Below are 14,473 nucleotides of genomic sequence, written 5' to 3'. Positions count from 1 at the left end.
TTGGAGAAGGAAACGGCAACCCGCTCCAGTGTTCTTGCCTGGAGAATCCCAGGGATGGGGGAGCCTGATGGGCTGCTGTCTGTGGGGTCGCACAGAGTCGGACACGACTGAAGCGACTTAGCAGCAGCAGCAGCAGCAGCAGCAGCAGCATAGTGTCTTTTGAAGGACAGATATTTTTAATTTGATGAAATATATTTTATTTTGTTGCTCATGCTTTTGGTGTCATATCTAAGAAGGCTTTGCCTAACTCAAGTTCAGAAAGATCTACTCCTATGTTTTCTTTAAGAGTTTTACAGTTTTTGTTCTTACATTTTAGTCTAAACTCTATTTTGAGTTAATTTTTGCTCAAAAATTATTAATATAGTATGAGGAAGGAGTCAAAATCAATTCTTTTGTAGGTGGAAATATAGTTTTCAAAATCCGACACCATTTTTCAAAGACTCTTCTTTCTCCATCATGTTTTCTTGGCCTGTCTAAAATCAATTGAGATAAATGACAGATTTTATTTCTAGATACTGAGTTCTATTTCATTGATCTGTATTTACATTCTTATTCCAGTACCACAATATTTTGATTGCTGTAACTTTGTAGGACATTTTGTATTTGAGAAAGTTGAATGTTCAAACTTCATTCCTTTTCAGGATTGTTTTGGTTCTTTAGGATCACTTGTTTTCATGTGAATTTTAGGATTAATTTCTCAATTTTGGCAAAGAGGCTAGCTGGAATTTTGATAGAGTTTATATTGAATCTGTAGATATATCTGGGAAATATTGCCATCTTAATAATAAAAGACATCCAATCAAAAAAAAAGAAAAAAGGCTGGATGGCATCACTGACTCAATGGACAGGAGTCTGAGCGAATTCTGGGAGTTGGTGATGGACAGGGAGGCCTGGCGTGCTGCGATTCATGGGATCACAAAGAGTCAGACATGACTGAGCGACTGAACTGAATCAAAAAATGGTTTGCTTTTCTTATTTTATTGTGGTATGCATAGGGATTGAAATATGAACCTGCAAGAAATTTTTTGTGTATTAATTCCCATAAAGTACAATTGATTTTAATTATTTTGTTTTGGAATAACTTCAATGAATATTTCATTATGTTGCTCATTAGAATTGTAAGCTGCTGCTGCTGCTTCTTTTTTTTTTAAAGAATTTGTAAGCTTCTTTAGGGCAGGATAGATCATAAGTATTTTTTATTACAAATAATTAATGTTGTGATTTTAGCACCAAAACCCCTAGAGTATTTAAACATGTATAAATGGATAGAACAAGAGCTCACAAGTAATTTAAAAATAAATAGGATATTAGTGATATTGTGATTTTATCATTAACAATAAATGGCTAACTGGCATTTTTTGTCTTTTAATTCATATATATTCATGGTATTCCTTTGGAGAAAAATGAAATAATGATTGCTTTATAGATTGATTTCTTTTAAAAGGCATAATTTGTATGATCTTTAAATTCATTTTAGGTACCGAATCTGATTCCAGTTTTGATGTTCAAATTAGGAAGACCACTGGCACCTGTGTTATACAATGATATCTTGTATACTTTACCTACACTTGGTGTTCACAAGGTTTGTATATTAACCAATTTACTTGGGAGCAGAAAGAAAGTGAGGCATGAAGAATACATTGAATTTTGTTTCTTATCATGTGAAATTTTGACCTTTTAATTTTGCTCCGATCACTACTTCCTTTGTTGGGCCAAAAATATTTGTTAAAATATTTAAGAATTAGTTTCTAAAATCATCTTTTCATCATGTTTTCCCACTGGATATATTGTCTGACATAGGATCTTTATGTGCCCAGAATTGCTAACTAGCTCCTCCCAAAGGTATCTCTGACCTCTGAGAAGATAGGTAATACTGTAATAAGCTTCCATTTCAGTCTTTATTTTATAATAAGAGGTTTTTAAGTTTTTTTTGTTACCACTGGGATTTTATTCGCATTTGCATTTATGAAACCAAAGTTTCTTCAATGTTTTGTAGGTGTGCATAGGACAGATTCTACGAGTAATTCAACTTCTTGGAACCACTCCACAACTAAAAGCTGTGACTTTGCGCTTGTTGACATCTTTGTGGGAAAAACAGGTAAGCTCAGATACACACTTGTGTGGATATTAAGCATGTCCCTTTCACTGAAGAAAACAAATTTTGTCATTATGCATGACAGTGCTTTGATATAGTGATATTAGTGAGTGGCATAAATGATTGCATTGAGAAATTTTAATTTAGTGTTGTACTTTTGATCTATGAAGCTGTCAGTTGTGATTGACTCAGAGAGAAATTGAGAATAGAAAATCATCTTGTTTCCTTAATTTTGAAATCTGTTTTTCCATTTTTGTGAAAAAGTAATAGAAATTTAAGTGATTAGAGCCTTTGTAATTAAAGTGAGATTTTGCCACTTTTTTCCTAGTTTTATGAAATGAACAGTACATAGATGTGCAAGAAAATCTCTAGCAATCATAGCAGCATTCTTCTTTGCTGATTAGAAGAAATATGTTATAATTTGCAATGCAAATGTAAGATTTAGAGGTGAAAATGTTTCATAGAAGGAGATAATGATTATTCAGCTCAAGTTGTAAAATTACCTTTTTTGTGAAACTGCCTTCTTAGGATCGTGTCTACCCTGAACTGCAGCGTTTCATGGCCATGTCCGATGTGCCCTCTCTGTCTGTGGGCAAGGAAGTCCAATGGGAGAAACTAATTGCTAAAGCAGCATCAATCAGAGACATATGTAAGCAAAGGTAAGACATGCCTGACCCTTGGGAATGTATATCATGATACATATTTTTGCATTTATACATATATATATAAATGCATGATATATTTTTGCATTTATTTTACATGATATATATATTTATATTTAATCTTTTTATTGCAAGCAAGACACTCGGAAAGATAGGCAGAATATATTTAAGTAAGAATAAATGAATATTAAGCACAAGTGTCTGACTGTAAAATTTAGTAACATCAGACAATTACTTTGAGTAGCAGGCATGTCTTTTCAGGTCTAGTCTTATATCTAGGTTTAGCAGATATTTATATCCTTTTCTGGATAATAATTTAATGTTGTAATAAAACATAAGATGTTATGTTTTGTATTTTTCTATATATCAGTTCCTGAAACCTAAGCAGTGGGTTATAGGTCAAATTGTTCTTTATTATAGTCTCCTTATGTGATGCTTGATTTTTTTTGATTTATGAATAATAAATGCTGGAGAGGATATGGAGAAAAGGGAATTCTCTTCCACTATGGCTGGATATGTAAATTGACACAGCCACTGTGGAGAACAGTATAGAGATTCCTTTAAAACCTATGCTTGATTTTTATAAGATGTTTAAATAGAAAAGGCCTTATTTGTGACTCATTGAATGGAATTAATTGTTAGGAAATATTACAGGGAAGGAAATGATCTTGAATTCTTGTATATGCTCTGGGGTTTAAAAAGACTTGAAGATATTAGGGAGATGCTGCTGCTCTTCTAGGTTACGGGTTAATAGCTAGGCAGGAGTTCCTAAGATTGAAATAACACTGAGCAGAGCTCCACCTCATCAGATTTCTATTTTCTTGAATTAGGTCAAAATCTTTAATGAGGAAATAGATTTAATACATTTGAAATAGTTTGTAATCTCGCAGTTTCATATTGATTGAACCACTGCACTGTAGAATTCTTAGAGCATAATCCTCACTTTTGTCAATGATGACACTGCGAATGGTACTTCCTGAAGCTTTACAATGAATGAGTTGGCCTGGATGCTGATAATACAGATGATTCCTGTGTTAGGTAAAATCTCAGATTAGACTGTATTTAAGCCTTAGCAGTTTTGCATCTTTTCTAAGCTCCAACCTTTTGGCAACACAAAAAATCACTTGGTCTAAAAGTCATACACATGTATCCCAAGATCTCAGAGTTTAGATTCTCTTGAGGTATTGGCATGGAAAAAATTGAGAGATGAAAGCCGACATTTTAATTTTACATACTTAAAGCTGAGGCTCAGGAGAGGTTAAATATCAGACCAGATCAGAATCTGTCAAAAACTTATTTAGTGTACCTGTCAGTTACCACCTCAAGATCTTTCAAAAATTTCCATTTTTGCTAAATGATTTCCATTGGTGGATTTCATAGAATTCAATCAAGCAATTTTTTAATTTACATTTTGTTAAGTAGAGAGAAATATATCACTGAGGTTTTATAAGGAATGCAGACCTGAGCGTTTCTTTATGAAGTTAAAAGCATTCTAGAGATAGCACAATATATGTGCAATAGAGGAATGAGAGGAAGAAGAGTCAGTGAATCTGGCACAGTTCCTGACATGAGATAAGTGCTCAGTCAGTTATAGTTCATATTATTAACTTTATCATCATACATTGTCATCATCATGATAGGCATAACCATCTAAGTTTGTAACACTACTATAATCAGTCATCTTCTGATCTCATAACCCTGGCTTTACTGATGATCTCAATAAGGTAAGTCATTTCTTTTCACTACTACTATAGACTTGAGTTTTTGTTGATTCAGACAATAGGGTTTTTTTTCTTCACATTCTTCTTTTTCTTGGCTCTGCCACACAGCATGTGAGACACTCCTTCCCCAACAGGGATCAAACTCATGCCCCTGCAGTGAAAACACAGAGTACAGACTATATAGGTTTTGTGATTCAGGGAGAATAAAATTTGTTAATAAGTGTCTTCTTTTTTGGGTAATAATATGAAAAATTAGCCTGAAGTTATAGCAGAAGTGATGAAGCTGCAAATCGTTGAAAAAAAAAAAGCATATGGTTTTATTTGTTGCTGCTGCTGCTTCTAAGCCACTTCAGTCATGTCCGACTCCATGCAACCCCACAGAAGGCAGCCCTCCAGGCTCCCCCATCCATTGAGGGTCCATGTTTAACAGGCATGAGGGTAAAGAAAAGCATTAATGTTTTTATTCAGGCAAAAGACCTTGGAGCAGTAATACAGCTCTTTGACTTTAATCTTGTGTCTGAATGTCATTTGTTGTAGGCCATATCAGCATGGTGCAGATATGTTGGCAGCTATTTCCCAGGTGCTGAATGAGTGCACTAAGCCTGACCAAGCTACTCCAGCAGCCTTGGTGTTACAAGGTCTTCATGCACTCTGCCAAGCTGAGGTGCGCTTTTTTGAATTGTTTTTAAATTGGTTTGTATAATTTGGAAGAAAATAATTTACAAGGCATTGTGCTTAAAAGGATGTAAGATAAATTCTAGTAACTGAAAAAGTCAGACTGTTTATATCTAGAGATCTTTCTTTGTTCAGTAGAGTGAAGCAAAATTGTCTACAAATTCTCTGTAAAGGGGAGTCTTGAAACATGTATACATTCTCTAGAGGCTAAAGAAAATCATGCTTTAGTTTCTTCTTCATTGTTATCTCTTCTTGATAGTATAAAGTGAATAATGCTTATAGAAGAAATCTTGAGTATATTTGCTTCCTGGTTCTGTGATTAGAGAGCTTTAGAAGCAGAGGAGGTGAGCAAATTGACATGGTATCTCAGTTTTATAGATAGCAAAAACTTTTGTTGGCTTGGAGATTGGCAGAAGATTCTTCCTTTCCTGGTGATCATATTGGGTAGGATGGATTAATGTTAGAACTGAGCCTCTAAATCGTCTTCTGAACTTAAGACTGCTTCCAAAAGTACAGCACAACAAAGGGAATCTTTAATGTTTTGGAGAAATGTAGTAATTACATCAAAGGTCATTCACTGACCAAACAAAATTTTTTTAATATTTTTATGCAGTCTTGTAAGTAGCTTTATTATTATTTTTAATGGAAGTTAATTTATAATATTTTCAGGTGTACAGCATAGTAATTCAATACTTGTATGGATTATATTCCCTTTAAGTTATTAAAAAAATAATGGCTAAATTTCCCTGTGCTATACAATAATATTCTTGTTGCTTATTTATTTTATGTGTAGTATTTTGTATCTCTTAATCCGATCCCCTTACCTTCCCTCATACCCCTCATTTTCCCCACTGAGAATCACTTGTTTTCTGTATCTGCGAGTCTGTTTCTAATTTGTTATATATATTTGTTTGCTTTATCTTTTAGTTTCCACATATAAGTGATAACATAGTGTATTTATCTTTCTGTCTTATTTAGATAAGTCAGACACAGAATGTATTCATACAACAATATGTATGAATTTAGATTCATATACATTGTTGCAGATTACAGAATTTCATTCTCTTTTATGGCTGAGTAATAGCTGACTGTGGCTCAGATCGTGAACTCCTTATTGCCAAATTCAGACTTAAATTGAAGAAAGTAGGGAAAACCACTAGACCATTCAGTTCAGTTCAGTTCAGTCACTCAGTCATGTCTGACTCTTTGAGACCCCATGAACTGCCAGCACGCCAGACCTCCCTGCCCATCACCAACTCCTGGAGCCCACCCAAACCCATGTCCATTGAGTTAGTGATGCCATCCAACCATCTCATCCTCTGTCGTCCGTTCTCCTCCCGCCTTCAATCTTTCCCAGCATCAGGGCAAGTATGACCTAAATCTAATCCCTAACGATTATACAGTGGAAGTGAGAAATAGATTTAAGGGACTAGATCTGATAGAATGCCTGATGAACTATGGACAGAGGTTCGAGACATTGTATAGGACACAGGGAGCAAGACCATCCCCAAGAAAAAGAAATGCAAAAAAGCAAAATGGCTGTCTGAGGAGGCCTTACAAATAGCTGTGAAAAGAAGAGAAGCCAAAAGCAAAGGAGAAAAGGAAAGATATACCCATTTGAATGCCGAGTTCCAAAGAATAGCAAGGAGAGATAAGAAAGCCTTCCTCAGCAATCAGTGCAAAGAAATAGAGGAAAACAGTAGAATGGGAAAGACTAGAGATGTCATCAAGAATATTAGTGATACCAAGGGAATATTTCATGCAAAGATGGCCTTAGTAAAGGGCAGAAATGGTAAGGACCTAACAGAAGATATTAAGAAGAGGTGGCAAGAATACACAGAAGAACTGTACAAAAAAGATCTTCACGACCCAGATAATTATGATGGTGTGATCACTCACCTGGAGCCAGTCATCCTGGAATGTGAAGTCAAGTGGGCCTTAGGAAGCATCACTAGGAACAAAGCTAGTGGAGGTAATGGAAATCCTGTTCACCTATTTCAAATCCTAAAAGATGATGCTATAAAAGGGCTGCACTCAATATGCCAGCAAATTTGGAAAACTCAGCAGTGGCCACAGGACTGGAAAATGTCTGTTTTCATTCCAATCCCTAAGAAAGACAGTGCCCAAAGAATGCTCAAACTACTGCACAATTGTACTCATCTCACAAGCTAGTAAAGTAATGCTCAAAATTCTCCAAGCCAGGCTTCAGCAATACGTGAACCTTGAACTTCCAGATGTTCAAGCTAGATTTAGAAAAGGCAGAGGAACCAGAGATCAAATTGCCAACATCTGTTGGATCATTGAAAAAGCAAAGGAGTTCCAGAAAAACATCTATTTCTGCTTTATTGACTATGCCAAAGCCTTTGACTGTGTGGATCACAATAAACTGTGGAAAATTCTGACAGAGATGGGAATACCAGACCACCTGACCTGCCTCTTGAGAAACCTATATACAGGTTAGGAAGCAACAGTTGGAAGTGGACATGGAACAACAGACTGGTTCCAAATAGGAAAAGGAGTAAGTCAAGGCTGTATATTGTCACTTTGCTTATTTAACTTCTATGCAAAGTACATCATGAGAAACGCTGGACTGGAAGAAGCACAAGCTGGAATCAAGACTGCTGGGAGAAATAGCAATAACCTCAGATATGCAGATGACAACACCCTTATGGCAGAAAGTGAAGAAGAACTAAAGAGCCTCTTGATGAAAGTAAAAGAAGACAGTGAAAATGTTGGCTTAAAGCTCAGCATTCTGAAAACAAAGATCATGGCATCCGGTACCATCACTTCATGCGAAATAGATGGGGAAACAGTGGAAACAGTGGCAGACTTTGTTTTTTTGGGCTCCAAAATCACTGCAGATGGTGACTGCAGCCATGAAATTAAAAGACTCTTACTCCTTGGGAGACAAGTTATGACCAACCTAGACAGCATATTAAAAAGCAGATACGTTACTTTACCAACAAAGATCTGTCTAGTCAAGGCTATGGTTTTCCAGTAGTCATGTATGGATGTAAGAGTTGGACTATAAAGAAAGCTGAGTGCAGAAGAATTGATGCTTTTGAGCTATGGTATAGAAAAGACTCTTGAGAGTCCCTTGGACTGCAAGGAGATCCAACCATTCCATCCTAAAGGAAATCAGTCCTGAGTGTTCATTGGAAGGACTAATGTTGAAGCTGAAACTCCAATGGTTTGGCCACCTGATGTGAGTAGTTGACTCATTTGAACAAACTCTGATGCTGGAAAAGATTGAGGGCAGGAGAAGGGGATGACAGAGGATGAGATGGCTGGATGGCATCACTGACTCAGTGGACATGAGTTTGAGTAAACTCCGGGAGTTGGTGATAGACAGGGAGGCCTGGTATGCTGCAGTCTATGGAGTCGCAAAGAGTCAGACACAACTGAGGGACTGAACTGAATATTCCATTATGTATATTTGGAATACGCATACACACACACAGACACACACATACCACATTTTTTACATTTATCTGTTAACTTAGAGCAAAGTCTTTTAGTTTTTTACCATTTTACAATTGAGTGTAATGTAGGTTTGTAATACCTGACCTTTACTATGTTATGATGTATTTCTTTTTCACCAACTTTGAGATTTTTCTATCTTGAATGGATATTGAATTTTGTGAAATACTTTTTATGCATGATAGAGATGATTGGAGAAGGAAATGGCAACCCACTGCAATCTTCTTGCCTGGAGAATTCCATGGATAGAGGAGCCTGGTGGGCTCCAGTCCATGGGGTCGCAAAGAGTTGGACACAACTGAGCGACTGTCACTCATAGAGATGATCTTGTGGTTTTTATTTTTTTTTTTAGTGTGGTGTTCCACATTGATTTGCCAATGTTAAATTATCCTCACATTCCTAGAATTAATCCTACTTGATCATGGTATGTGATTATTTTTGTATATCATTGGATGAAGTTGCTAATAATTGTTTAGGGGTTTTTTGTATCTATAGTCATCAAAGTTATTGGCCTGAAACTTTCTTTTTTGTAGTGTCTGTCTGGCTTTGGTATAAGGATAGTGTTAGTCTTGTAGAGTAAATTTGTGAGTGTTCATTCTCTTCAGTTCTTTTGACTAGTTTGAGAAGGATAGGTATTAGCGCTTCTTTATGTTTTGGGTAATATTCTCCTGTGAATCCCTCTGATGCTGGACTTTCTTTGCTGGGAATTTTTTTTTATTAGAAATTCATTTTCACTTGTAGTGATTAATTTGTTCAGATTGTCTGTTTCTTCCTGATTCAGTCTTAATAGTTTGCATGTTTCTAGAAATTTGTTCATTTCTTCTAGATTGTTCGATTTGTTGACATATAACTATTTGTAGTATTGTCTTATGATTTTTTGTAAATCTGTGGTATCAATTGTTATTTCTCTTCTTCAATTCCTTTTTTTTTCTTTTTTTTTTTGGTCCTCTCTCATTTCCTGTTGATGAATCTGGCTATAGTTTATGAGTTTTGCTTATCTTTTCAAAAAATCAGCTCTTGGTTTCATTGATCTTTTTGTTTTTATGCCGCTAAACTATTTATTTCCTCTCTGTTCTTTATTGTTACCTTCCTCCTGGTGACTTTGGGCTTTGTTTGCCCTTCTTCTAATTCATTTAGATGGTAGGTTGGGTTGGTTATTTGAGATTATTCTTATTTTCTGAGGAAGGGCTGTGTCGCTGTAAACTTCCATCTTAGAACTGCTTTTGCTGCATCTCACAGATTTGGGGAAATTGTATTCCCATTTTCAGCTATCCCAGGGTATTTTCAGATTTCCTGTTTGATTTGTTCATTGACCCTTTGTTTTTTGGTAGCATATTGTTTAGTCTCCAGGTATTTGTATTTTCTCAGTTTTCTTTCTGTAATTGATTTCAAGTTTCATACTATTGTGATCGGAAAAAAACATTTTGACAGAATTTATATCCTCTTAAACTTGTGATTTGTGGCCTAGAATTTGCTCTCTTCTGGAAAATGTTCCATGTGCACTTGAAAAGAATGTGTATTTTTCTGCTCTGGGATGGAACATCTTGGAGGTATCTATTTAGGGCCACCTGGTTTATTGTGTCATTTAAAACTATGGTTGCTTTATTGATTTTCTTGTCTAGAAGATGTGTATATACACCCATTGATGTGTATGGAGTGTAAATGTTTCCTATTATTATCATTTTATTGTTGATTTTCCCCACATGTCTGTTAGTATTTGCTTTATATATTTAGCACTAGTCACTCAGTCATGTCTATTCTTTGCGACCCCATGAATTGTTGCCTGCCAGGCTCCCCCGTCCATGGGATTTTCTAGGCAAGAATACTGGAGTGAGTTGGCATTTCCTTCTCCAGGGGGTATTCACAAGCCAGGGATCGAACCTGGGTTTCCCACATTGCAGGCAGACCCTTTACCATCTGAGCCACTAGGGAAGCCCCTTATGTATTGTATTGTGTACATATATATCAAGGAGTGTAACACCTTCTTCTTGTACTTAAGCCTTTATCATTATATAAGGCCCTTCCTTGTCTTTTGTTAAAAGCTTTGTTTTAAAATTCTATTTTGTCTGAAATGAGTACTGCTACACCCACTTTCTTGTCATTTCTGGTTGTATGAAATATCTTTTTCCTTACCTTTGCTGTTACTCTGTGTGTGTCCCTCTGGAGTGAATCTCTCGTAAGCAGCATGTAGACAGGTCTTTATCTTTTAGTGAGTCAGCCACCCGATGTCTTTTGGTCAGGACATTTGGTCTGTTGACATTTAAAATGATTACTGATAGGTGTATACTTATTGCCATTTTGTCACTTGTTTTCCTGTTGGTTTTGTAGTTCTCTGCTCCCTTCTTCTGTTTGTTTCTTCCCTTATGGCTTAATTTTCTTTAGTAGTTTTCTTGGGTTTCTTTCTAGTTTTTTTTTTATCTATGGTAGGTTTTTGATTTGTGGTTCATGTATGTTGACCTGTAACCATAACTACTTGTTTTTAACTGGTAGAATTTGTTTTTCACTGCTTCAGTCAGTCATTTGGAATTGGAAAGTACCACTTTAATAATTGTTTTCATTTCACAATAAATAGTTCTATCATTTGGGAGTATTTCCTTGTCATTATTTTTTCCAAACAGAAATCACCCTGTTTCTGAAACTAAATATAGGACATAATTTTTTCGGTCATTCCATTGTGCTCTCCACCCATCCTTTCCTTTCTATAAGGCTCTGTTGTCTATAAGTGCTTATTAACTCATAAGAAGTGATTTTCCTCATTCTACTTCTGTAAGATATCATTGTTAACTGTAGTTAGTACTGAGGGTATAAAAAATGTTGCCTGAAGTGGTAGAAAGCATCTTTGTTTTCAGATGGACATATTGTCTACCTAGTATATATGTCATTAGCTGAGTGTCCTTTGATTCACTTAACCCCTTTGACCCTTGTTTCCTCAAATGAGGGTGAAATGGCATTACACACAAAATAGATCTAGTATTGTGGGTAATATCTGCCCACATAGGTGCTCTTTAAATGTCAAACTTGTCCCTAAAAAATTGCTTATAGTCCATGCCTTCAAGGAGAGTCTAAGTAGTTTTTTCATCTTTCCCCTAAAACTCATATAAAATATGATAGTAACTTAGTTTCTTCTCATAAATGGTATCCTAACAGTTCCCTGCCAAAGCTTTTGGTACTTTTTTGTGTATTGAAAGGAGACCTCTTGAGATTGTTACATTGTAGCCCTAAATCTGTTTCTCCATTCCAAACCACTACTAATAAAGACAGCTCTGAGCCCACTATCAGACACTCTTGGCAATCTGAATCCATTCAGGTTGCTATAATAATAACATAATGAATGGCTTATTAACATCAGTTATTTCTCACAGTTCTGGAGGCTAAAAAGTCCATGATCAAGGCGCTGGCACTTTCACTGTATGCTGAGGGCCTACTTCCTGATTCATAGCTGTCTTCTTACTATAATTTCACATAGCCAGAGGGGCAAGGTAGCTCTCTGTAATCTCCTTATAGGCGCACTAATCCCTGGCATGAAGGCTCTACCCTCAAGACCTAATCTCCTTCCAAAGATCTCATTTCCTAATACCACCACCTTGAGGATCAGGATGTCAACTTCTGAATTTAGGGGGGTAGGTACAAGCATTCATAATATAGCAAATAACATCTTTTTAATGCAAAGAACATGTTTAATTTTTGTAACTTTCTATTTTGTAGTGGGGTATAGCCAATTAACAAACAACGTTGAGAAAGTTTCAGGTGAACAGTGAAGGGATTCAGCCATACATGTACGTGTATCCATGTACATGTATGTGTGTATGTGTGCTTAGGCATGTCTGACCCTTTTGACCCCATGAACTGTGTAGTCCACCAGACTCCTCTGTCCGTGTAATTTTCCAGGCAAGAATACTGGAGTGGGTTGCCATTTCCTATTCCAGGGGACCTTCCTGACCCAGGAATTGAACCTGCATTTCTTGTGTCTGCTGCATCGACAGCCAGATTCTTTACCACTCCGCCACTGGGAAGCCCATACGTGTATCCATTCTCCTCCAAACTCTCCTTGCATCCAAGCTGCCACATCACATTGAGCAGAGTTCCATGTGCTATACAGCAGGTCCTTATTGGTCATCCATTTTAAATATAGAATTGAGGCATCATGTCCTAAGTATTTTATTTAATAAATAAAGCCTGTGTCTAATTTGGTACTTCAATACGTCTTTCCTTGGCTTGGTTAAAGACCTGTCTCTTACTGTGTTTGTCTTTCTCCACCCACCTCTTTTTTTTTTAATGCTGTAAAATCCAAATCCCATATTCACTGCAAAAAAATTTCAACTGAGATGTTACAAATGAGATAAGAATTTAATATATTGTCCTTCTAACAAATATATACTAACCTCTTTAAGTCCTTTTTATAATAAGATGGGCATTCCTAAGTCAAAAAGCAATACCATTAATCAGTTAACTTCATTTTATTATAGGGCTTCCCTGGTAGCTCAGCTGGTAAAGAATCTGCCTGCAATGGGGAAGACCTGGGTTTGATCCCTGGGTTGGGAAGATCCTCTGGAGAAGGGAACAGCTACCCATTCCAGTATTCTGGACTGGAGAGTCCATGGGGTTGCAAAGAGTCAGACATGACTGATACTTATTTTTTATCCCTTAATTTTCATCTCTCTTTCTTGTCTGGGGGAAGAACCCACTATTTTATTGATGCTTATTAGTTGTGAATAAGTGTTATTTTACCGTATTTTCATTATAGATATTACAAATGTCTACAGTTGTGAAATTTGTTGAAACTGCATCACTGTTAATTTGGTAGTAGAATGTTCTTTTTTATGTTTGGTAATGAATAACTTTATGTTCATCTAAATAGGGCTTCCCTGGTGGCTCAGATGGGAAACCATCTGCCTACAAGGTGGAAGACCAGGGTTCGATCCCTGGGTTGGGAAGATCCCCTGGAGAAGGAAATGGCAACCCACTCCAGTATTCTTGCCTGGAAAATTCCATGGACTGAGGAGCCTGGTAGGCTACAGTTCATGGGTTTGCAAAGAGTCGGACATGACTGAGCAACTTCACTTCATCTAAATAAATAGAAATAATCTAGTCCCCTGTGGGGGGCCTTATAGTAATAGTAAATCTTTCTCTTTGGCTTAATCTTTCCAAGCTGTGTGTCTGTATGTGTGTGTTCATTATTTGTGGAGCTGCTGCTGTTATGTTCTGTGACGTGTGTTAAAGTTGTAAAATATACTCAACTTGGTGGCCCTTGCCAGGCCACATTTAGTAATTTTGGGCTAATCTTTTGGTGTTTTGCCAGCATGCTATCCACAGAAGCCAACATGAATTCTATGAAGCTATTTATTCTGTCTTTTAATTGATACCATGTGTGAAGCATTGATGGCTGCCAAGAGTTTCAAGAATGAAAATATTCAGCATGGTTATGGATCTTCTTCCCAGAAACATTTGGTAGTGATTTCTCTATTTCTCTGTGGATCTTTTGCTATCAAATATAATTAAGAATATGAAAAGACAACCTAAAACTGTGAAATTTTTAAAAACAATTTGAAGAGAGTAAATTGGATAACCCTATATTTAAAGAGGGCTTCCTTGATAGCTCAGTTGGTAAATAATCTGCCTGCGATGCAGGAGACCCCAGTTCAATTCTTGGATCGGGAAGATCCCCTGGAGAAGGGATAGGCTATCCACTCCAGTATTCCTGGGCTTCCCTTGTGGCTCAGCTGGTAAAGAATCCACCTGCAATGCAGGAGACCTGGGTTTGATCCCTGGGTTGGGAATATCCCCTGGAGAAGGGAAAGGCTACCCTCTCTAGTGTTCTGGCCTGGAGAATATCCATGGTC

The 14,473-nt window shown here is 36.6% G+C and overlaps 1 protein-coding gene across 3 annotated transcripts in view; it reads left to right on the top strand.

The window, feature by feature from the left end:
* Positions 1–14,473, top strand: part of FOCAD (focadhesin) — a 273,360-nt gene that overhangs the window by 117,237 nt on the left and 141,650 nt on the right. For 2 of the 3 annotated variants that reach the window (XM_068973925.1, XM_068973924.1), the window contains 4 exons: positions 1,478–1,582; positions 1,997–2,098; positions 2,624–2,754; positions 5,016–5,142. In XM_068973925.1, the coding sequence (XP_068830026.1) occupies positions 1,478–1,582; positions 1,997–2,098; positions 2,624–2,754; positions 5,016–5,142 (465 nt within the window). The remainder of the gene's footprint in view (positions 1–1,477; positions 1,583–1,996; positions 2,099–2,623; positions 2,755–5,015; positions 5,143–14,473) is intronic. The other variant, XM_068973926.1, reaches the window with a different exon arrangement.

Source organism: Capricornis sumatraensis, chromosome 6, assembly GCF_032405125.1.
Source record: "Capricornis sumatraensis isolate serow.1 chromosome 6, serow.2, whole genome shotgun sequence".
NCBI lineage: Eukaryota > Metazoa > Chordata > Mammalia > Artiodactyla > Bovidae > Capricornis > Capricornis sumatraensis.
The sequence above is the reverse complement of the archived record's forward strand: the minus strand, read 5'-3'. Positions and strand labels throughout refer to the sequence as shown.